Below are 23,928 nucleotides of genomic sequence, written 5' to 3'. Positions count from 1 at the left end.
AAAAAATGCTTTACATGCAAAACGATTACAATATTAGCAATATAATACAAAGCTGACAGATATACCTATAACAAGAAAAAATGCTACCTACTTCCTAGCAAAATTATGGTCTGTATACAATAAGAATACACAAGGTTGCACAGTAAGTTTCTTAGAGTCTGGCAACCATGGATATCATATAACCAATCCTCCAGGTTTAATAACCTGCTTTTATCAATCTAAAGGCCTACGGACTCCCCCCCCCTCTTCTTCCGCCCTCCTTTTCTTTTCCTTCTATATTCCCTGCTGTCTACCCACTCTCTACTTTTTCGTCTTTTTGTGTAGTCTCATTGTGACTCTTGCTATTAAGGAGTCGATTCACCAATGATGGTTATAGTGATACGGGTCAAACAAGATTAATAGGCTGAACCACACTCTTAATTTTTATTTTCTTTTATTCATAATCAACTTACGGTTGATATAAGAAAGCATGCACCCTTTTATGTTGTTTCTTCCTCCTTTATTATTTACTTTACATAAGCACCCAACAAACCACAAATTTTGGGACATTGATTGAATTTTAATATGAAACAACACAATTGCTCTTTTTCATTATATACCTTTTTATTTTGTTATATTTTAGTAATGATGACTATTGCACAAAAATGTAGCATCCCTTATCTGCGATCCTCCGTTTCATCTTATGTTCAATGTAACCATCACATTAATGTATATGTCTGTTGTATTCATTTCTTTTATCAATAAAACCTTTGTAAAAGAATACACGACAAAGTTACTTAGCTCCGCTTATAGAAACTTCACGATCTCCTTGGCAATGAGGACTCTTTGATGATTGCAGGAGATTGGGTGAAAAGCGTCTTCAGATTCTGGCAGAGACCTTCCTTGGTGTCACGTCATTACAAAGTCCTAATCTCAGTTTATGTTCTTGTCTTTTATTTGGAAAGTTTTAAGAAGCCAATCGCATTTGGGCATATCCTTCTTTGCCCCATTACATTGATGTCAAAAATAGCAAAAACTCAAGCTAGAGCTATAGTTGACCAGAATACCTGTATAAACAATGGTAGCAGAGAGGGTATCTCGTGTAAGGACTCCAGGACATCTGTTGAACAAATGTCCTACCAGAAAAGCCTGAACAAACACAGCAAATGTTTTAGTGTGAGATTGGGATAGTCACAAAAAAAAAAAAAAAAAATATATATATACACACACACAGTATATATAAAAATATACATATTATATACTCCATGTATATAATATACATAAAAAACACATCAGATGCAATACAAACAATCAATGAGATAATTTAGTGAAGTGCCCTGTTGAAGTCATGTGACGTAACGCGTAGGAACAGAAGTGGGTTACATTTCCTGTATTGGCCATATTGGTATTCTTCTGATGCATTATTGAATCTGATGGCTCCTATACCTTTGTGAGTGGCTTTTTTTTATCATGTATTTTTTTACTTTTTAATAAACTACTGCACTAGGAGAGTCCTTGTTATGTGTTATTGTTTTTGAAGCGTGACATGTTGGGTATCAATTTACTCGGCATAACATTATCTTTCACAATATAAAACATAAAAATTGGGCTAACTTTACTGTTGTCTTATTTTTTTTTTTCAAAAAAGTGATTTTTTTTCCAAAAAAAATGCACTTGTAAGACCGCTGTGCAAATACGGTGTGACAGAAAGTATTGCAATGACCGCCATGCTATTCTCTAGGGTGTTAGAAAAAAAATGTATAATGTTTGGGGGTTCTAAGTAATTTTGTAGCAAAAAAAATTGTTTTTAACTTGTAAACACCGAGTCCGAAAAAAAGGCCTGGTCTTTAAGTGGTTAAGCTATTTTTTTTAAATAGACCTCTAAGTGTTTGTGAAAGCTTACACCACAAAATGTATTCAGCCAATGAAAGGTAATGACTCAATTTTTTTTTTCTACTGCTATTAATCGCCAACATGGTACAACACTTCATCCATGTCTTTGGTGATCTCTAATCTCCTTATGAACTGTTTCTTACATGATGAAGATAAGCTATGGAGTTTATCTGAGGTGTTTATCAGGGTGTGCTTCTTCCCCACATGAGAACTGTGATGTCCAGCAACATTCATAAAGAAGACATTTCCCGCACTCAAGGCACTAATACACCTTGAGGGTTGTGTGGGATCCATGATGTATAGGAAGACAGGACTTCAGTGAGGAACAATTCCCTCACTCAAGACAGGAAAACGGCTTCTCTCCTGCGTGAGATCTCTGATGTGTGACAAGTTTTGATTTTTCAACAAAACATTTCCCACGGGACAGGAATACGGCTTCTCTCCTGTGTGAGTTCTCTGATGTTTGTAAAGACTGGACTTCTTTGAAAAACATTTCCTGCACTCAGGACAGGAATATGGCTTCTCACCCGTGTGAGATCTCTGATGGCTGTAAAGATTGGACTTCTGTGAAAAACATTTTCCGCACTCAGGACAGGAATACGGCTTCTCCCCTGTGTGAGATCTCTGATGTCTGTAAAGACTAGACTTGTCTAAAAAATATTTCCCACATTCAGTACAGGAATACGGCTTCTCCCCTGTGTGAGATCTCTGATGTGTGTAAAGACTGGACTTCTTTGAAAAACATTTCCCGCACTCAGAACAGGAATATGGCTTCTCCCCTGTGTGTAATCTCCGATGTCTGTATAGACTAGACTTGTCTGAAAAACATTTACCGCATTCAGAACAGGAATACGGCTTTTCCCCTGTGTGTAATCTATGATGTGTGTAAAGATGGGACTTCCGTGAAAAACATTTCCCGCACTCAGGACAAGAATATGGCTTCTCACCTGTGTGAGATCTCTGATGTGTGTAAAGTTGGGACTTTTCTGAAAAACATTTCCCGCACTCAGGACAGGAATATGTTTTTTGCCCCGTGTGCAATCTCTGATGGCTGTAAAGATTGGACTTCTGTGAAAAACATTTCCCGCACTCAGGACAGGAATATGGCTTCTCCCCCGTGTGAGATCTCTGATGTCTGTAAAGACTGGACTTGTCTAAAAAATATTTCCCGCATTCAGGACAGGAATATGACTCCTCTCTGGTGTGCAATCTCTGATGGCTGTAAAGATTGGACTTCTGTGAAAAACATTTCCCACACACAGAGCAGGAATATGGCTTTTCCTCCATGTGGGAAATCTGATGTCTATAAACGTGAGACTTCACAGAAAAAGATTTCCCACACTCAGGACAGGAATACGGCTTCTCACCTGTGTGAGATCTCTGATGTGTTTGAAGATTGTACTTGTGTGAAAAACATTTCCCACACTCAGGACAGGAATATGGTTTTTCCCCCGTGTGAGATCTTTTATGCAAATTAAGACGGGATTTAAAATGGAAACATTTCCCGCACTCAGTACAGGAAAATCTCTTATCTGTTGGAAGGACGGCACCGTCCCTCACAGTCTGAGGTTCCTCAGGATAAGAGGAATACGATGGTCCATCTACAGTGTGTGGTGCCGGATGGACATTTGAGGTAGCCGGGTTTTCTCCTGGACTATACTGTGTGATGTCCTCATCTTCTACTTTACAGTCTGGATACAAAGTGAGACAATCCTCTGAGGTTTTCCTCATCTCCCGTCCATGTACTAAAATAGAGATAAAAAGATTATTACTAGACATGAGCAGATTGGTTCCCCTAAACCAGGACTCCGCCCACATCAGGCAGCTTTGTCTCTGAGGATCTTACAATTCCCCCCTCAAGGTAACTAGGAAATGGATCCTCTGATCTCCTACCTTTTCATTTCTTTATTCATGGACCTTAGTCAGTGAGTGAGGAAACAACGAGAACTGTCTTTTTTTTTTAGGAGTGACAATGATGAGGGGATTATAGGATGAGTGTCCCCACCACCTCTATCACTCATTGCCATCTTCCCAACACAAGAAGTCCTGCACTTCCTTATTTAGTCCATGATTTAGTCATGAACAACAACGGGGCTGAGCCCCACCAGAGGTCAGAGAGTGAGGATGGGGGAGAACAACCAAGAGGGAGACTGGACTAATCCTGAAGACCACCATCATTGGGTTATTGCATGTACAGCATAGCATATATAGTGCAGGAGTCAGGACTATGTAACATACAACATAGAATATATAGTGCAGGAGTCAGGACTATGTAATGTACGAATCAAAGTATATAGTGCAGGGGTCAGCAGCACTATGTAATGTACAACAGAGTATACAGTGCAGGGGTCAGGGCTATGTAACATACAAAGCAGAGTATATTGTGCAGATGTCAAAACTGTTTAGCGTATAACATAGTATATACAGGAGTATGTAATGTAGAAAAAAAGTATATAGTGCAGTGGTCAGGACTATATAATGTACAGTATAGAGTATATAGTAAAGAGATAACTATGTACATGGAGAATATAGTGAAGGGGTCAGGACTATGTCACGCACAACACAGTATATAGTGCAGGGGTCAGGACTATGTAACATACTATCTGTGGACGCTGGGTGTGGCCTTTATGCTTCACATACGTTTTATGAACAATTGCATGAGTTAATTTTTTATTGCACTTTATATTTGTATAAGTAGAGATTTTTTTAAATGCTTTGTATTGATGAAAACACAGCAGAAATATATTTTGTGGTGCACAGGTATATATCACAGTATATATCAATCACAGACTGGTTTTCACATAGCTTTGCACAGAGTTTTGGTTTTACAGAAGATACAGTGCACGGGTTAGTACTATATAAGGTACAGCATAGAATATATAGTGCAGGGTTCAGGAGTATATAATGTGCAACATAGGGTATATAGTGCAGGTGTAAGAACTAAGTAATATACAGTACAATATAGAGTACAGTATATAGGGCAATGGCCAGGACTATGTAACATAAAACACAGAGGGGTAGATTTACTAGAACTGGTGAAAACAGAATCAGGAGCAGCTTGTGTATGGTAACCAATCAGCTTCTAACTTCAGCTTGTTCAATTAAGCTTTGCCAATAAAATGTAGAATCTGATTGGTCACTATGCAATGCTGAAGCAAATTCTCTCCTGTAGCAGCTTTAGTAAATTTCCCCCAGAGTATATAGTGCAGGGGTCAGGACTGTCAGGGCTGGGCTCTCAGCAACTCCCTTCTCTGTGCTCAGGCTGCTCAGCTGTCAGATAATTGCCAGCACTCATCGTTCCACAGTGGCTCACCTGGTGATCATTTCCTGCTCGTCAGTCCAGCCTACAGCCAGCCCCTTCTGGCTATTTAAACTTCCTTGTTCATTCCTTTCCTGCCTTCGCCTTGGTCAAACATATCTGGAGATTCTCTGCTGTGTTCCTGTTAAAGACTTTGCCCTTCTGGTTCCTGATCCTGTCTGCTGCCTCCCACTACGCTGGTCTCTGGTTTCCTGATTTACTGGCTTGTTCTGACTATCCACTTTGGCTTGCGATCCCTGCTTACGTTTTGACTACATTTACTGATCTGTACCATTTTTACCATTATATTAAAAGGTGTGATTTTTACTGCATTTTCTGTCTCCTTCTGATTCATGGTTCCTGACAAGCAGGGCCGGACTTACTATTGGGCTTGAATGGGCTCAAGCCCATGGGCCCCGCCCAATAGGGGGCCCCGGGGCGCCCGCACCATAGCCCAAAAGATGGCTACAGCGCAGACGCCAATTGCCGGGAGGGCGTCCCTGGTTGTCTTCCTGTTTACTTTCCCTCTGCGCGCCACCGCAGGCGCACATCGGGGAAGTTCTGTGTTGGCCGTGTCCCTTGGACACAGCCAATCACAGCGGCCATTTATGAGATCATCTCTCATCGCCAGAGACAGCGTGTGAAGACAGCACGGAGAAGAGCTTCCGTGCTGCAGCGGTGATTGAACACTCACACTAGTTACAGTTACACTACACAACATAGTGCCATCTGTCCCCATCTGTGCCACCTATCAGTGCCAAATGTCCCCATCACCATCTGTCCCCAGTGCCACCTATCAGTGCCACCTGCCCCCAGTGCCACCTGTCAGTGTCACGTGTCATCAATGCCACGTATCAGTGCAATCTGTCAGTGCCACCTGTCAGTGTCACGTATTAGTGCCATCTGTCATCAGTGCCACGTATTAGTGCCATCTGTCATCAGTGCCACGTGTCATCAGTGCCACATAATAGTGTCATCTGTCATCAGTGTCACGTTTTTCAAGCTTCAATCAGTGGTCATATAAATAGATTATTACATTTTTTTAACATGTAACACTGTCTAGGGTACCAGTCAACATTTTGTTCTAATTAAAGTAATGTATAGAAGGTAGGGCCCGAAAGTGACTCAAGCCCAGGGGCCCCCACCACCCTAAGTCCTGCCCTGCTGACAAGGACTATGTAATACACACCATGGAGTATAAAGTGTGCAAGTCAGGACTATGTTCTGTACAAAAGATATGGGTGTAGCGTGAAGGGGTGCAGGAGTCGCCATAGCAACCCCGGCATTCAGCTCCAGGGGGCCCGCAACTCCCTGCTGTGTGTTGTCATTGTACATGCTGCATTTTGCAATCACAAAATCCTGGAAACAGAATCCAGGTCAAATCCATCTTGTGTCACTCAGGGTCCGTGCCAAGCTCTGTAATCCACTCCAGAGTTTCTAGTTTGCCTTCTCCCCAGACCACACCCCTTCGCTACTCTCACTGGCTGGAGAAGAGAAGTCTGAGTGTGTGTGAGTTCCCTCGGAGGATCCAGGGCAGGGACGTGTGATGCTTGTTGCTGCCAGCCTGGAAGTGTTCTGACAAGGACAGGGGGACAGTCAGTGAGCTGCCACACAGACACAGAGCGAGGACAGGAGGAGAAAGGCACCTGAGAGCCGGGACAGGACTTCAGTAACTCAGGTAGGACACGCACATTGCTGTGTGAGGAGTGTTCTCTCATGTGAGACACACTGACACCTCCCCCACAGCACCTGGCCTACCAACACTCACACAATCAGAAAAGTTATGTGAAACCTCACCTCCTGAAGGGCCCCAGATTTGTTTGTGTCAATTTGAGCATCATCAGGGCTGGGGGGACATGTCATTGTCAGGATGGTGAGGGAAGGAGGGGTCCTTGTCATTGCCATGGAGGACTTGCCTGTCACTACACAGCGCTCACTGACCTCCCTGTCACTACATAGCGCTTACTGACCTCTGTCACTACATACCGCTTACTGACCTCCCTGTCACTACATACCGCTTACTGACCTCCCTGTCACTACATACCGCTCACTGACACTATATACCGATCACTGACTTCTCCGTCACTACATACCGCTCACTGACCTCTTTGTCACTACATAGTGCTCACTGACTTCTGTCACTACATAGCGCTCACTGACCTCCCTGTCACTACATACCGCTCACTGACTTCTGCCACTACATACCACTCACTGACTTCTGTCACTACATACCGCTCACTGACCTCCCTGTACCTACATACCACTCACTGACCTCCCTGTCACTACATACAGCTCACTGACCTCTCTGTCACTAAAAACCGCTCACTGACTTCTGTCACTACATAGCACTCACTGACCTCTCTGTCACTACATACCGCTCACTGACCTCCCTGCCACTACATTCCGCTCACTGACCTCCCAGTCACTACATAGCGCCCACTGACTTCCCTGTCACTACATACCGCTCACTGACACTATATACTGCTCACTGACTTCTCCGTCACTACATACCGCTCACTGACTTCTTGCCCAACTCCGGTGATCTTTGATCTCTTTCACATTGTTCAGGTAGATCTCCACCTCTCTAAGGTTGCATACTCCTGCTCCAGGGCATTCAAAAGATTAAACTGTCCACAATTTGACATACTTCCCCAATTCATTTGAATTACCCTCTCAATATGATAACAGAGTATATAGTGCAGGGGTCAGGAGTATGTAATGTACAACAGTACAACAGTAGTGATGGGCCATACACCCCTTGGTTCGGTTCACACCAGAACTCCCGAACATGTTAAAAGTTCAGACCCGAGCCGCAAACTCTATTAAAGTCTATGGGACCCAAACGTGAAAAATCAAAAGTCCCCATTTTGAAGGCTTATATGCAAGTAATTGGTCATAAAAAGTGTATGGGGACCTGGGTACTGCCCTGGGGAACATGTATCAATGCAAACATCTTTTAAAAAACATCATTTTGAAAGGAACGGTGAATTTAATTAAGTGAAACAATAATAAAGAAAAAAATCCTTTAAATGTAGTGGCTTGGGGTCCCCTTTGTCTGCCTGTAAAATGGTGCATCTGTAATGTGTATAGAACCTGCTGCAGCAAAAGAAAAAAAAAGACATTTAGGAAAGATTTTCTTGGGTGCAAGCCATTGCCAGCAATACATAAATGTAAAAAAATAGGATTTTTATAACAGCTTACCTGTAAAAATCCTTTTCTTGGAGTACATCACAGGACACAGAGCCATAGTAGTTACTATGTGGGTTATAAGCCGCCTTCAGGTGATGGACACTGGCACACCCTAAGACAGTAAGTCCACTCCCTATATAACCCCTCCCACTACTGGGAGTACCTCAGTTTTTGTAGCAAACCAATATACGTGTATTAGAAGAGGGGAGAGACCTCTGTCTCCCGTGATGTACTCCAAGAAAAGGATTTACAGGTAAGCTGTTATAAAAAATCCTATTTTCTTTATCGTACATCACGGGACACAGAGCCATAGTAGTTACTATGGGATGTCCCTGAGCAATGCCAACTGAAGGAAGGGAGACACAACAAAAGTAGGGCACCATGAGACTAGAGGACTTATACTGCTGCCTGCAGCACACTACGCCCAAAGGCGATATCCCCATGCTTTTTTACACCCACCTGATAGAATCAGGTAAATGTATGGACTGAAGACCAAGTTGCGGCCTTACAGATTTGAGCCATGGAAGCTTGGTGATGCACTGCCCATGAAGCACTAACAGCCCTAGTGGAGTGTGCTTTGATTTGAGAGGGAGGAATCCTCCTCTTCAAACCATAAGCTTGAACAATTACTTGCCAAATCCATTTAGAAATAGTAGATTTCGATGAGGCCTGTCCTTTTCTAGAACATTCAGGCAACACAAACAAAACATCCGTTTTTCGAATCTGAGCAGTCGCCTTCAAGTAGACTTTGACTGCTCTCACCACATCAAGAGAATGTAGTGACTTCTCTTCAGTAGAACAGAGTTCTGGAAAAAATGAAGGCAGAACAATATCATGGTTTAGATGAAAACCTGACACTACCTTTGGTCGAAAGTTAGGATGAGGACGCAATATCACCTTATCCTTGTGAATAGTTAAATATGGCTCTTTACAAGAAAGAGCAGCCAACTTTGATACCCGTCTTGCAGAAGATATGGCTACCAGAAAAAATTGTTTCCTTGTCAACATTTTGTTGCAATTTTGAAACACCCAATACGAGGACAATATGCGACCGGTCTAAACTATGTGGCATGTTCACCAATGCCAGGAGCATGGCAGACAAGATGGGTGAACTAGAGATACTGTTGTACAAGGAGGATTTGGATTTTGTGGGAATTTCAGAGACCTGGTTCAACAGCTCTCATGATTGGCTGGCAAACATTCAAGGGTATACCCTATACCGCAAGGATAGAGAGGGTAAAAAAGGGGGAGGGGTATGCCTATATATCAAGAATAATGTACAAGCAAATGTGAGAGATGACATCACTGAGGGAGCTAGAGAGGAGGTGGAATCCTTATGGGTAGAGCTCCAAAGGGATGAAGCTAAGGGGAAAATAATACTGGGAGTATGCTATAGGCCCCCTAACCTGAAGGAGGAAGTGGAGACGGATCTCCTATCACAAATTGGATTAGCAGCAAGGATGGGAAGTGTTATCATAATGGGGGATTTTAATTATCCAGACATAGACTGGGCGGAGGGAACCGCGCATTCATTTAAGGCTCGCCAGTTCCTTAATGTCTTGCAGGACAATTTTATGGGTCAGATGGTAGACGCACCAACTAGAAATAAAACATTACTGGATCTACTGATTACCAACAATACAGACCTGATCACAGATGTGGAAATACGGGGCAATTTAGGTAACAGCGATCACAGGTCAATTAGTTTCAGTATAAATCACACAAATAGGAAACATAAAGGGAATACAAAGACACTGAACTTCAAAAGAGCCAACTTCCCTAAACTACAAACCTTGCTAAAAGGCATAAATTGGGATAAAATATTAGGAACAAAGAATACGGAGGAGAGATGGGTTTGCTTTAAGAGCATATTAAATAAGGGCATTAGCCAATGTATCCCATTGGGTAATAAATTTAAAAGAGCGAACAAAAATCCTGGATGGCTTAACTCCAATGTAAAAATGCATATAAAAGCAAAGGAGAAGGCCTTCAAAAAATACAAGGTTGAGGGATCATCCTCAGCATTCAGACTTTATAAAGAATGCAATAAGAAATGTAAGGGTGCAATTAGGATGGCTAAGATAGAACATGAAAGACACATAGCGGAGGAGAGCAAAAAAAATCCCAAGAAATTCTTTAAGTATGTAAACAGTAAAAAAGGGAGGACAGACCATATTGGCCCCATAAAGAATGAGGAAGGACATCTGGTTACAAAGGATGGGGAGATGGCAAAGGTATTGAATTTATTATTCTCCTCAGTCTTCACGAGTGAATCGGGGGGCTTCAGTAACCAAAACTGCAGTGTTTATCCTCATGACACAACACAGGAAGCACCTCCATGGTTAACAGAGGACGGAATTAAAATTAGACTTGAGAAACTTAACATTAATAAATCACCGGGACCAGATGGCTTGCATCCGAGGGTACTTAGGGAACTCAGTCAGGTGATTGCCAGACCGTTGTTCCTAATTTTTACAGACAGTCTATTGACTGGAATGGTACCAGCTGATTGGAGAAAAGCCAATGTAGCACCAATATTTAAAAAGGGCCCAAAAAACATCCCTGGGAATTACAGACCAGTTAGCCTAACATCAATAGTATGTAAAATCTTGGAGGGGATGATAAGGGACTATATACAAGATTTTAGTAATAAGAACGATATCATTAGCAGTAATCAGCATGGATTCATGAAGAATCGTTCTTGCCAAACCAATCTATTAACCTTCTATGAGTAGGTGAGTTGCCATCTAGATAAAGGAAGGCCCGTAGACGTGGTGTATCTGGATTTTGCAAAAGCATTTGGCACAGTTCCCCATAAACGTTTACTGTACAAAATAAGGTCCGTTGGCATGGACCATAGGGTGAGTACCTGGATTGAAAACTGGCTACAAGGGCGTGTTCAGAGCGTGGTGATAAATGGGGAGTACTCAGAATGGTCAGGGGTGGGTAGTGGGGTTCCCCAGGGTTCTGTGCTGGGACCAATCCTATTTAATTTGTTTATAAACGATCTGGAGGATGGGATAAACAGTTCAATCTCTGTATTTGCAGACGATACTAAGCTAATCAGGGCAATAACTTCTCCGCAGGATGTGGAAACCTTGCAAAAAGACCTGAACAAATTAATGGGGTGGGCGACTACATGGCAAATGAGGTTCAATGTAGAAAAATGTAAAATAATGCATTTGGGTGGCAAAAATATGAATGCAATCTATACACTGGGGGGAGAACCTCTGGGGGAATCTAGGATGGAAAAGGACCTGGGGGTCCTAATAGATGATAGGCTCAGCAATGGCATGCAATGCCAAGCTGCTGCTAATAAGGCAAACAGAATATTGGCATGTATTAAAAGGGGGATCAACTCCAGAGATAAAACGATAATTCTCCCGCTCTACAAGACTCTGGTCCAGCCGCCCCTGGAGTATGCTGTCCAGTTCTGGGCACCAGTCCTCAGGAAGGATGTACTGGAAATGGAGCGAGTACAAAGAAGGGCAACAAAGCTAATAAAGGGTCTGGAGGATCTTAGTTATGAGGAAAGGTTGCGAGCGTTGAACTTATTCTCTCTGGAGAAGAGACGCTTGAGAGGGGATATGATTTCAATTTACAAATACTGTACTGGTGACCCCACAATAGGGATAAAACTTTTTCGCAGAAGAGAGTTTAATAAGACTCGGGGCCACTCATTACAATTAGAAGAAAAGAGGTTTAACCTTAAACTACGTAGAGGGTTCTTTACTGTAAGAGCGGTAAGGATGTGGAATTCCCTTCCACAGGCGGTGGTCTCAGCGGGGAGCATTGATAGCTTCAAGAAACTATTAGATAATCACCTGAATGACCGCAACATACAGGGATATGTAGGGTAATACTGACACATAATCACACACATAGGTTGGACTTGATGGACGTGTGTCTTTTTTCAACCTCACCTACTATGTAACTATGTAACTATGTAAAAGAACCAAGGGAATTTGCCGTATCGGCTCAAAAGGCTGTTTCTGCAATGCCGACAGAACTAAATTCAAGTCCCAAGGGTTCAAGGGTGACCTAACCGGAGGATTAAGCCGCGTTACCCCCTGAATAAAGCTACTATCAGGAACCATGAATCAGACCGAGACAGAAGTAAAGTTAAATCACACTTGTTTATTATTAATAATAATAAGGTAAACAGAGTAAGCGTAGTCAAAACAAGCCAGAGTTCAGTAACCGGATCGGGTAGTCAGCCAAGCAAATGTCAGAGAGCCAGAGATAAACGTAGTAGTACAGCAAGCAGGATCAGGAGCCAGAAGAAACATCAGCCGAGCAAGTCTTCAACAGGAACGCAGGAGAAAGTCTCTGTGATGTTGACAAAGGCGAAGGCAGAGATCAAGTGAGCTGGACGGCTTTAAGTAGGCAGGACTGACGAGCAGAATCAACAGCTGGGTAATTGTGGAGAGAGATGGGAGCTGGCAATTAGCCGACAGCAGAGCTCAGAGGAGGAAGGGCTGAGCCCAGCCTTTACAGCTACGAACCAAAGAATTCAAAGCAATTGGTTGTTGGAATAATACCGATAACGTTGAGACCTGGCCTTTGATAATACTCAAGGCCAGCTTCATTTCTAATCCCATCTGCAGAAAGTCAAGGATTCTACCTATGACATATTTCCTGGGGTGCCAACCCCTAGATTCACACCAGGAGGCATATGCCTTCCAGTCTCTATAATATATGATTCTGGAGGCCAGCTTCCTTACATCAATCAAGGTAGATACCACTGAATCTGATAGCCCACGCTTCTTCAGAATATGGGTCTCAATAGCCAAACCGTTAAATTTAGCGTCTGTAAGGTAGGATGGAATACCGAACACTGCGAGAGAAGGTCTGGACGTAGTGGAGGGGTCCATGGGTCCCCTACCGCCATCCTTATGATCACTGCATACCAGGATCTTATGGGCCACCAGAATCACCGACTTCCCTTCCTGCTTGATCCTGCGAAGAAATCGTGGAAGCAGCAGAATAGGAGGGAATGCATAAATCAGTGAGAACTGATTCCACGGGAACACCAAGGCATCTGTTCCGCACGCTAGCAGATCCCTTGTTCTAGACAAAAAGTTGTTGAACCTGGACGCAAACAGATCTACGTCTGGTATCCCCCAGAAGGGACCATTCTCCTGGGAACAACTGCTGGTGACTCAAATAGTCCGCCTGCCAATTTTCTATTCCTGGAATGAAGACTGCCGATAGGCAAGGTACATTGTTTTCTGCCCAAGTTAGTATATGATTCACCTCTCTCTGGGCCGCATGACTTCTCGTGCCCCCTTGGTGATTGATATAGGCTACTGCTGTGGCATTGTCGGATTGGAACCTGACAGGACAATTCCGTAACCTGAACATCCAGGACCTCAGGGCTAATCGTGCTGCCCGAATCTCTAGAATGTTGATGGGCAAGGTCATTTCTGATCCGGACCATTTCCCTTGGACAGTCGCCTCTTCCAGGACTGCTCCCCAACCTGAAAGGCTGGCATCTGTTGTTACCACCTTCCAGGTAACTGGTAGGAAGGATTTTCCCTTCTGTAGATTATTGGTTATCAACAACCAACTGAGGCACACCCTCAGAGACAGGCACATTGGGAAATCTAGAGCTTGGACCGTCTTGTTCCAAGCTGATAGGATACTGTTTTGCAGCAGTCTCGAATAAAACTGAGCATAAGGAACAGCCTAGAATGAAGCCACCATCTTTCCCAACAACCTCATGCAAAGCCGAATAGAAGGATTCTTCCTTGCCTTGACCTCCTGAATCAGTTTCCTTATGGCACTGATCTTCGCCGGCGGCAGGAATACCTTTTTCTGGGCTGTATCTATGATCAGACCCAAGTATTCTAATCTCCTTGATGGTTTTAAGGAAGACTTCTCTAGGTTGAGAATCCAACCTAGGTATTCCAGGTAGTTGACTGTGGTGACCATACTTTGGCCTAAGTGGGCTACCGACTGGTCTATCAAGAGCAGATCGTCTAGGTAAGCTATAATCATTATACCTTGGGCCCTTAATCTGGCTAGAGGAAGGGCCAGGACCTTTGTAAACACTCGAGGTGCAGTAGCTAGACCAAAAGGCGGAGCTACAAACTGAAAATGAAGATTTTCTACCTCGAAACATAGATATTTCTGGTGAGCGGGAAAAATAGGCAAATGGAGGTATGCATCCTTGATGTCGATTGACGCCAGAAGTTCTCCACCTTGTAGGATGGAGACTACTGATTGGATTGACTCCATGCGAAAAGAGCGGATATTCAGAAACTGGTTGAGATCTTTGAGATCTAGAATGGGTCTGACGTCTCAATTTGGTTTTGGAACCGTGAAAAGGTTTGAATAAAACCCCAATCCCTGCTCTTCTATGGGGACCACCAATATCACTTTTTGAGACAAAAGATGGTCCAATGCTTGAAAGAGAGGCTTCTTTTCCTCTGGATCCTTGGGAACGTTTGATCTTAGAAAATGAGGAGACGGGGACTATCGGAACTCTAGTTTGTACCCTAGAAATATTGAAGAAGCCACCCATTTGTCTCGACACTCTTCCTGCCAGACCCTTGAGAACTGCAGAAGTCTTCCCCACATTTGAGCGAGTGGGGGCCCCCCTTCATAAGGAGGCTTTAGTATTTTGTTTTGTAGGTTTCCTTCCCCAGGACTTCTTTTGTCCCGGGGTTGACACTGAGGTTTACCTCTTGATGCTGACGGCAGAGGCCGTCGTGACTGTCTGGAGGCTGATGCCCCTGGCACTGGAGAGGAAGCTTGTCTAAATTAAATACGCTTACTCCTTTTCCTAACTGGCAAAAGGGTACTTTTTCTGTTAGAAATTCTTTGGATGTATTTATCCAGATCATCCCCAAACAGCCATTCACTGTGAAAAGGAAAACTAGCCAGGAGCTTTTTGCATGGCGCTTCGGCTGACCAATTTTTCAACTATAGTATTCTACGCATGGCGTAAGATGCGAGGCTTGAAGAATAGTATCTCTCATGGCGTCTATTGCAAAACATAACGCCACTGGTAGTTCGGCCAAATCCTGGGCCTGCTGATCAGGAATAACCTTGAGCACCTGTTTAAACTGGTCTCTCAAGGATTGACATACACCAATTGCTGCCAGCGCAGGCCGAGTCACTGAACCTGCCAGGGAAAATTTGTTTTTTAATAAGAATTCCAACTTCTTATCCATTGGATCCTTAAGCATTTGAGCATTGTCTACCGGACAAGTCAAACTTTTATTCACAGAGGATATAGCAGCGTCAATTGCTGGTATTTCCCATTTTTTAATAAACTTTTCCTCCATAGGATAAAGTGTTGAAAACTTTTTAGGAGGAAAAAAAATGCTTATCTGGGTGATCCCACTCAGAATACATAAGCTTTTCCAGCAACGAATAAACAGGAAAGGTATGCACAGCTTGAGGAGGCTTTAGCGAACCCAAACAAGAAGTGGGCTTATCAACCGACTCAGTTAAGGGTAGCATAAATGTGGAGCGGACCAATTCAGTAAGAGATTGTACCAACAATCTTTCACATTGTGAAGCTGATGCCTTCGCATCTGACCCCCCAGAAGAGGAGTTATCAGCCTCTTCATGGTCCCCTGGGAAAAAAAAGATCTTCTTTCGCCCCCAGTTCCTCAGTTTGAGGGTCCTGGGATTAAAGCCACTAACCTTTGCTCCAATCCTAATATGGTTGAGGAAAAACCTCTTCAGTAACATACACAGGGACTGCAGTGTTGGAAACAGTTGCAACACTTGACAGCCCTGATGGCTTACTCTGACCAGCCACCTCAGATCTCCCAGGGAAGGATGCCATTTTAGAGATGAGTTTAGGCTTTTTTGGGCTTGAAGGAGTCCCTCTTGAGCCCTTTTTTGGAGTGTTTCTACCCCCCCTTCTGACCATAGCCTGATGCACAAATGAAGAGGTACTACCAGTAGAAATTGCATCCACTGCTTGAGCAATAGTCCAGCAACTGCCGCTGCTATTAATGCTCAGCCTGATGCTTTAGTAAATGTGCCAAGGGAATGCCTGTGTCACCACTTACATGCCCCCTTTTGCTCTTGTGTCCCTCCGACAGCTGCAGCTAGCAAAATGGAGATTTTTAAAACATACTTCTGCGATTGATGTTGCCGCACGCCAACGCCACACTAAGCCACGCCCCCTCCGTAACAACGCTCCACCCCTCTTTTCAAAGAGCGTTTTCCCACGCGGGCCTCCGATCTGACGGGATCAGCATGTGTGTGGGGGGGTGGCGAGGAGGAGCTGGTGACCAACCGCCGTACAGCGGCGGTGGACAAACGGAGTGGCATCACTGATCGTTCCGCTTCCCCCTATCCAGGGAGAGGGGGAGAGCTTCTGTCCAGGTGGGGGGTGTTTTTGACAAAAAAAATCCCCCCCCAACATCTTACCGGAGCTCTGGGACTGCAAGCCGGTGAGACGTCTGCAGCTTCTGCTGACACAGCGTGATCTGAGGAAAGCATGACAAGGTATGTGCTCTACACAGCCCCCAATGGTGACTTTTAGGCATGACAATTCATAAGAGAATTTAAAATTCCTTAGAAATCTCCACTTACCTTTCCCGCCGCAGGGATTCTGTGGCAAAACCAACAGACCCAATCTTCACCCCTCATGGTGGGCTCCGTTAAAAAAACTTCAGGAACCGGGGCACCTTTTTATCGGGGGATCCACACTCCTGATCCCGTAAAACACCCCGCCAGGAAATTTTATGGCTGAAAAAACCAAAGCACTGGATCCTGGGGTCTAGCTCTTTAAAAAGAGAAGCGTTACAGGCTAAACCTCGTTTATTCCGCCACGAGGCCCAGGTACCATTCAATTCAGCCTGAAAAGACACTTTGAATGGATCCGGTTGCATAGCCTGCCCCAGCAAGGAATATTCCAGTGGAGCTCCGCATAGCACATCTTTAGTCGTGACCAACACCATAGACACTGGCGAAAACACTGAGGTACTCCCAGTAGTGGAAGGGGTTATATAGGGAGTGGACTTCCTGTCTTAGGGTGTGCCAGTGTCCATCACCTGAAGGTGGCCTATAACCCACATAGTAACTAATATGGCTCTGTGTCCCGTGATGTATGATAAAGAAAAAAATGGCGTGGGGGTCCCCCCCAATCCATTTCAGGCCCTTTGGGTCTGGTATGGATTTTAAGAGGAACCCCATGTCAAAATGTAAAAAGGAACGACTAGGAAAGGGGGATGAGTGATCACCTCCCCAACCATACTAGGCCACACGCCCTCAACATGGGGGGGGGGTGCTTTGGCCAGGGGTGGCTCTGCACCCCCCCCACACACTAAAGCACCTTGTCCCCATGTTGATGGGGACAAGGACCTCTTCCCCACAACCCTGGGCGGTGGTTGTGGGGGTCTACGGGCAGGGGGCTTATCAGCATCCAGAAGTCCCCTTTAACAAGGAAGCCCTGAAATGCCAGCCCCCAATGTGAATGAATATCAGGTATATTGTACCCCTACCCATTCAACCAAAAAAAATGTGCAGTGTACAAAAAACAGAAGCCAGTCCTTTATTAAAAAATAAAAAACAATGTCCCCTATCTAGATCCATTAACAATCATGACGCCCCAAAACAGAAAAAAGAAGCTCCGCTCCTGACAAAGACTAACTGCTGACTGCCTGCTGCTCTCTCTGACAGTTCTTAAAAAGCTAAGGGGAAGGGTCCACCTGGTAACTCTATCCTTTACCTATTTAGGAACTGTCAGACGGAGGAGCAGACAGTTGAACATTAGCCTTCATCGCGGGTGGAGCATTTTTTTCCTTTTTATGAGTCCGGTGGTGCAGCAGGCGTTGTGATTGATGATGGATCTACATCGGGGGACATTGTTTTTTTAATTTTTTTAATAAAGGGCTTGTCAAAAACATTGGTTTTTATTGGGCGAATGGGTAGGGGTACTATGTACCCCATACTCATTCACATAAAGAGGCAGGATCTGGGGGCCCTTTGTTAAAGGGGTTCCAAATTCTGATAAGCTCCCTGTCCGCACACCCCCAAAACCACCGCCCAGGGTTGTGGGGAAGAGGCCCTTCTCCCCATCAACATGGAGACAAGGGGCTTTGGTGTGGGAGGACAGAGCCCCCCTGTATTAAAGCACCCCCCCCTTGTTGAGGGCATGTGGTATGGTTTAGGAGGGGGGCACTTGCTTGTCCCACCTTTCCTGGCCTGCCAGGCTGAGTGCTTGGATAAGGGTCTGGTATGGACTGGGAGGGTCCCCGCGCCTTTTTTCTTCTTCTATTGCCAGGTTATTTTGGCAATTTTTATTTTTTCATTCAGTTATCAGTGGGGAAGCCAGCTGACGACTCATCCGTTGTTAAGGACATCCCACCCCCGCTCCTTAACAACAAATCGACTGTGCACCCAGCGGGCAAACATTGCACTGAGCACATAGAAAATGTGGGTGTTCGGCGAACGGTGATGTTCGAGCCAAATTTATGCTCGGCCCAAACCGCTCGCCCATCCCTAAGTGTAAAAGGCCAGGATTCATAATATTTTTATTCAATAATCAGTGGAAGGTTAGCGGTTTACCTAACTGAGACAAGTTGCAGAGGTCCCACACCGCTGCCTCCCATCTTCTGAGACTGCACTCAGTGACTTGGGTCTGAGATTATACAGACATATCCCTCCACCCGGCACAGCCAGCAAATAGAGTAAGTAATCCTGGGAGAATTGTTCTTTCAGAGATCTTGCTAGACTCGAACACGGGGAAGAAAACCCAAAGTCCATACCCCAGGTGCCTAGGTCTAGTGACGCCTATGGTGAAAAATCAACATTTTGCTGCCAGCAGAACCCCAGAATCTCCATAAATCCAGTCTAGATACATAAATTGTGTCTGCAGCACAGAGAAGGAGGATTATCCGAGAGAAATACAGGAATACAGGACAGGGAACACAGCTCAGGAAAGTGACCAGGGGATTACAGGCTGATATCACCCAGTCCTTGCCCTACTCTGGACCAATCAGTGAGCAGTATGGGTGGAGGAATGTATTTAGTGTTAATGACCTACCTGTGCTGATCTCTGTAGGAGTGTCCTCCTCTATAAATGTCCCCGTTATTCCATCCTCCTCCATAAACTGCTGATCATCCCGCACATACATCTCTTCTTCTGTTTTAACCTCAAATTCTATATCTATCAGATCTTCAACCTAAACCAAGAAAATGTAAGACATAAGCTTTTATCTTTATTTTAAAAAAATCAACACATCACCTCTATGATTCCATGTTATAGATGCCACCAACCTTGTAATGTTGAGGAATGGTGTGATCCTCCTGTGTGGAACTGGGGGAATACAGAGGACGGGGACATCTCTCTGGTGGGTTCCTGTAGCTGGATGTCTCCACCATGGTGTCCTGGGACAAATCTTTATGCTCTTTTAGAAACTCTGCCACCTCATGCACCCCATCCTCATCATCCTCCTCTTTTATCTCTTCTTTAACCTCAACTTTAGAATCTCTCAGGTTTCCACTCTGAATATAGAATAAAAATGACATCAATGGTAACAATGCAGATAATGTACAGACCCTAATGATACTATCAGTAATTGTTCCTCATCTACCTGATGATGGTGAGGGATGGTGTGATCTTCTTGTGTGGAATCCCTGGAATACAGAGGATGGGGACATCTCTCTGGTGGGTTCCCATTACTGGATCCATCTGTAGGAAACACACACACTGAATACATTGTTTCTATGTGTTTATCAGATGATGGGGGATCTAGGTGGACCCTCCGTACTGCTCTCTCCCTTACAATAAAGTCTCCCCTTACCCGGTGATGTGAGGGGCGGCTGATTGTCCATCATGACATCGTTGTAGAGATCCTTGTGTCCTTCTAAATACTCCCACTCCTCCATGGAGAAATAGACAGTGACATCCTGACACCTTATAGGAACCTGACACACACAATGATACAGTCACCATCCAGACACATCCCTTGTCTGTTACTGGATAATGTCCCAGAATTCCCAGCACCGCTCACCTCTCCTGTCAGCAGCTCCATCATCTTCTTGGTGACTTCTAGAATCTTCCCCATGTTATGTCTCTCAGGTTTTAGGGAGTCACATGGAGGCACTGTGATGGTCATATGATCACCTGACTTCACAAGAGGAAATCTCTATATTGAGGAACCAATAGGAATATCATGTTAGAATCCCAAAATCCTCCTCACCTCTTTGGTCAGGTCTATGAGGTCATGTGACCTCCCAGAATCCTCCTCACCTCTCCGATCAGCAGGTAGATGATCTCCAGGGTGAAGTTTAGTATATTCTCAGTCATGTGACTCCGGTCCTCCTCCATCCTCATTGGTGCCGTCATTTGATCTATACAGGTCTCCTTGTAGACGGATAACTTTGGGAAATGAAATTAAGAATTATTTGGATGATATTGATTACACAATAATAGGATGTGGATGTGAGGGGGGTAATAGGAGGGTTGCTGTACAATTAAGAACTACTGCCCCCCATGGGTACACATTTAGTCTAGACTGTTTAGCGTTTGCTACACTTTTGAGGTCCCGGGATCCTCTTGGCCTACCGGATCAGAAATTCCATTTTTCTGTTGGGTTTGTTTAGTTTCTGAACTGGATTTGATCAGTTTTAGATCTGCAGTCAAGGAATGATCCTTCCTTTGACTTGTTTGTTCTGAGGCAGTGATGTGAGGTCAATGTCGGGTCATCATGATGTCCAGAAAGGGGAACTTGCTGACTTTTGGCCAGATTTTCCGGCTAATCAGGATAATTGCCACAACTCTGGGTGCAAGGCTCCAATCTCTGGCAGCCTGCTAACTGAATGTCACTATCACTCTCTGCAGTAAGAGAAGGAATTGGATTGGATAGCAGGAGGAGGATGGTGGTGGAGTAGAGAGTTGTGAGGAGGGAGGAGCCTGTTTTCTTTCCTCCAATGGCAGCCCAATGTGGGTAGGAGGAGGAGAGCAGGGGTAGGTGTTTGTTCTCTTGGTCTACTTTGCATCCTGCAACATATTTCTTGACCAGTGAGATGGTGAGGTTAAGGTTTCCTTCACTTGCTGGCAGGTGTTCTTTAAAGAAGTTGTAAAGGCAGAAGGTTTTTTTATCTTAATTTATTTTTTGCATTAAGATAAAAAACCTTCTGTGTGTAGCAGCCTCCCTAGCATCCCCCAAGTACCTACCTAGGCCCCATCTCTCTACAGCGATGTCCACGATCCCCTCAGCCATCCAGTACACTCATCCTGATTGGCTGAGACAGAGCAGCAGCTCCCGTGTTTTTCCATCAAGGTCAGTCAGCCAATCAGGGGAAAGATGGGGCGGGGCCAGATTGGGGCTTCATGTCTGAATGGATACACGAAGCTCTGACTCGGCTTGGGTGCCCCCTGTAGCAAGCTCCTGGCTGAGGAGGGAGGGGCTAGTAGCAGCAAAGAGGGACCCGAGAAGTGAAGGACCAGGGCTGCTCTGTGCAAAACCAACTGCACAGAGGAGGTAAGTATAACATGTTTGTTATTTAAAAAAAATAAACAAATAAAATGAGCCTTTACAATCACTTTAAAGAGGTCAGAAAAATAAGTGCAGGTGGGGTGGGAGGACCATCAGAGACCAAGAGCCCCTATGAGCCCTAAAGCCCCCCTTACCTCAAGCCTTGGAGCCTGACTACCCCTTCTGGGGCCCCCAACAACCCTTCAGCAATACTAACATCTCAAAGTTCTTCAGCCCTATTACTCCCTAAGAGGCTCCCAAAGTCCTTCAGCTACACTTCCTCCTCAGGGGTCCCAAAGTCCTTCAGATACAGTAAACCCTCAGAGGCTCACTTTAGTCCCACCACCTCCTCAGAGACCCTTCAGCCCCTCTACTTCCCTCAGAACCCTCAGTATTTTCCTCCCTCTGACACCAATGAAGGGACATATTCTTCATGGCAGGCTGGGGAATGTTTTCTTCCTCCTGACCAGCAATGTAAGGGGCTCTATGCTCCATACTCCTGACCCCTGCACTCCATTATTGTGTTGGCTGTATATTGTAATGATTGCCCATTTGCTGCCTGTGTAGTGTAATAATTGCCCTTTGTAGGCCATGTATGGTCAGGATGGTCATTGTCTTGTCTATTTATTGTCAGTGTTGTTTGTTTAGAGGATCATATTACTAGAATTTATCTCCTAAATGAAGGGAATGTTCCGGCCCCATAAATGGGGAAATGTTCTGATTCTGAAGGGGTTAATCTACAGATAATAAATGTTCGGTCAGCGCTTGCACTATGGACTAAATATCTGAATCCACAACATGATAGTTCCAATAAAACTTTCTGATAACAAAGTGTCAGACAACTCCTGGGGTAACCTGGAAGAACTAACTCAGAAAACCCCCAGCTGTAGATGACTAGGTGTGCTGGGCTCTGTAGTCCCACAGAGTTTGTGGTGCCTGTGAATTAATAGACACCTCTATAGCAGTAAATGGGGAATACCGGCATAAGGAGCAGAAGTACTAATCCCCCACCAGGGTCCCGGCTGCAGATACTTCATCTCATCCCCCCAATATCCAGTCCTTTCAGACTCCTATTGTGAGACTCATCATAGTGTCTCTGGAGGGGCGCTGATCATTCCTGTGTAAAATCTTACAGAAATCTTCCCTAATCCCAACCTTTAATTATCATTTCATTCCCCCCACATACAATGTCTGGAACCGACATTTACTGACATCAATAACTCCCCTCGTGGTACAGACCATAAATTCCCTCATTGTAATATACGGGGTTATTCTACATTTCCACACTATATATGTGTGTATCATCATCTGCTGGAGATAAAAGACATCACAGTGACTATGGAGGAAGAGGACGGACATGACGGGGGGTTACTGGGTGTAAATAGAAAATAAGATCTTATTACCTCCTCTACTGCCACTTCCAGCAATGTCTTCTCTCTACTTCCTCCTGACTCACCTCTCACCCGGAACTTCCTGTCTGTGCCTGACCTCACTTCCTGTATTCCATAGAGACTTCCTGTCTGGGTAGAGGTGAGATCACCATCTTGTGGATTTCAGAGGAACTGCAGCTCTGAGAAACGTCCTTGTGCTGTGTGTGTATGTACTGTATGTACTTATAGACAGGGCTTTTTTTCTCGGAGAATAGGTGCAGGAACTCCCCCCAGTCTGAGTTACCCCTTGTCTCTGCCCCCTACCCACCTGTGGCCACCATCCCTTGATTCCACCCCCTACCCACCTACCAGTACTGCCCCTTTTAGAGAATACAGAACCAAGTATCATTTTGTGGTGCTAAATCATTTGTATGGAACATGTTAATGATAAAAAGAAAAGCAGTAAAATAGATCCCCTGCAGCCAGGAACAATAGAATCCCAGCAATAGATCCCCACACAACAATAGACTCCCCCAGCAACAATGGACTCCACCCCAACAGCAATAGATTCCCTGCAGCAACAGTGAACCACCCACAACAAAATATCACACCCAGTAACAAAATATCCACCCAAGCAACATTAGACACCCCCCCCCCCCCAGCAGCCAACATCAATATCATAGTTGCCAACATTGTAAAAAAAAAAACGTGGGATACTTTTGTGGCTGTAGGCGGAGCTGTCCAAGAA

General features: G+C 44.6%; 1 protein-coding gene across 1 annotated transcript; it reads right to left on the bottom strand.

The window, feature by feature from the left end:
* Positions 1–250: 250 nt before the first annotated feature.
* On the bottom strand, positions 251–23,288 carry LOC141121847 (uncharacterized). The gene is given in 9 exon segments (XM_073611587.1): positions 251–2,292; positions 2,295–3,617; positions 19,374–19,512; positions 19,607–19,834; positions 19,924–20,021; positions 20,134–20,257; positions 20,344–20,478; positions 20,583–20,711; positions 23,214–23,288. Coding segments are annotated over 8 exon segments (2,229 nt in total). The 5' UTR covers positions 20,679–20,711; positions 23,214–23,288; the 3' UTR covers positions 251–2,206.
* Positions 23,289–23,928: the final 640 nt, after the last annotated feature.

The sequence above is a fragment of the Aquarana catesbeiana genome, unplaced genomic scaffold (genome assembly GCF_042186555.1).
Source record: "Aquarana catesbeiana isolate 2022-GZ unplaced genomic scaffold, ASM4218655v1 unanchor233, whole genome shotgun sequence".
Classification (NCBI taxonomy): domain Eukaryota; kingdom Metazoa; phylum Chordata; class Amphibia; order Anura; family Ranidae; genus Aquarana; species Aquarana catesbeiana.
This window is presented reverse-complemented; position numbering and strand designations above follow the sequence as displayed.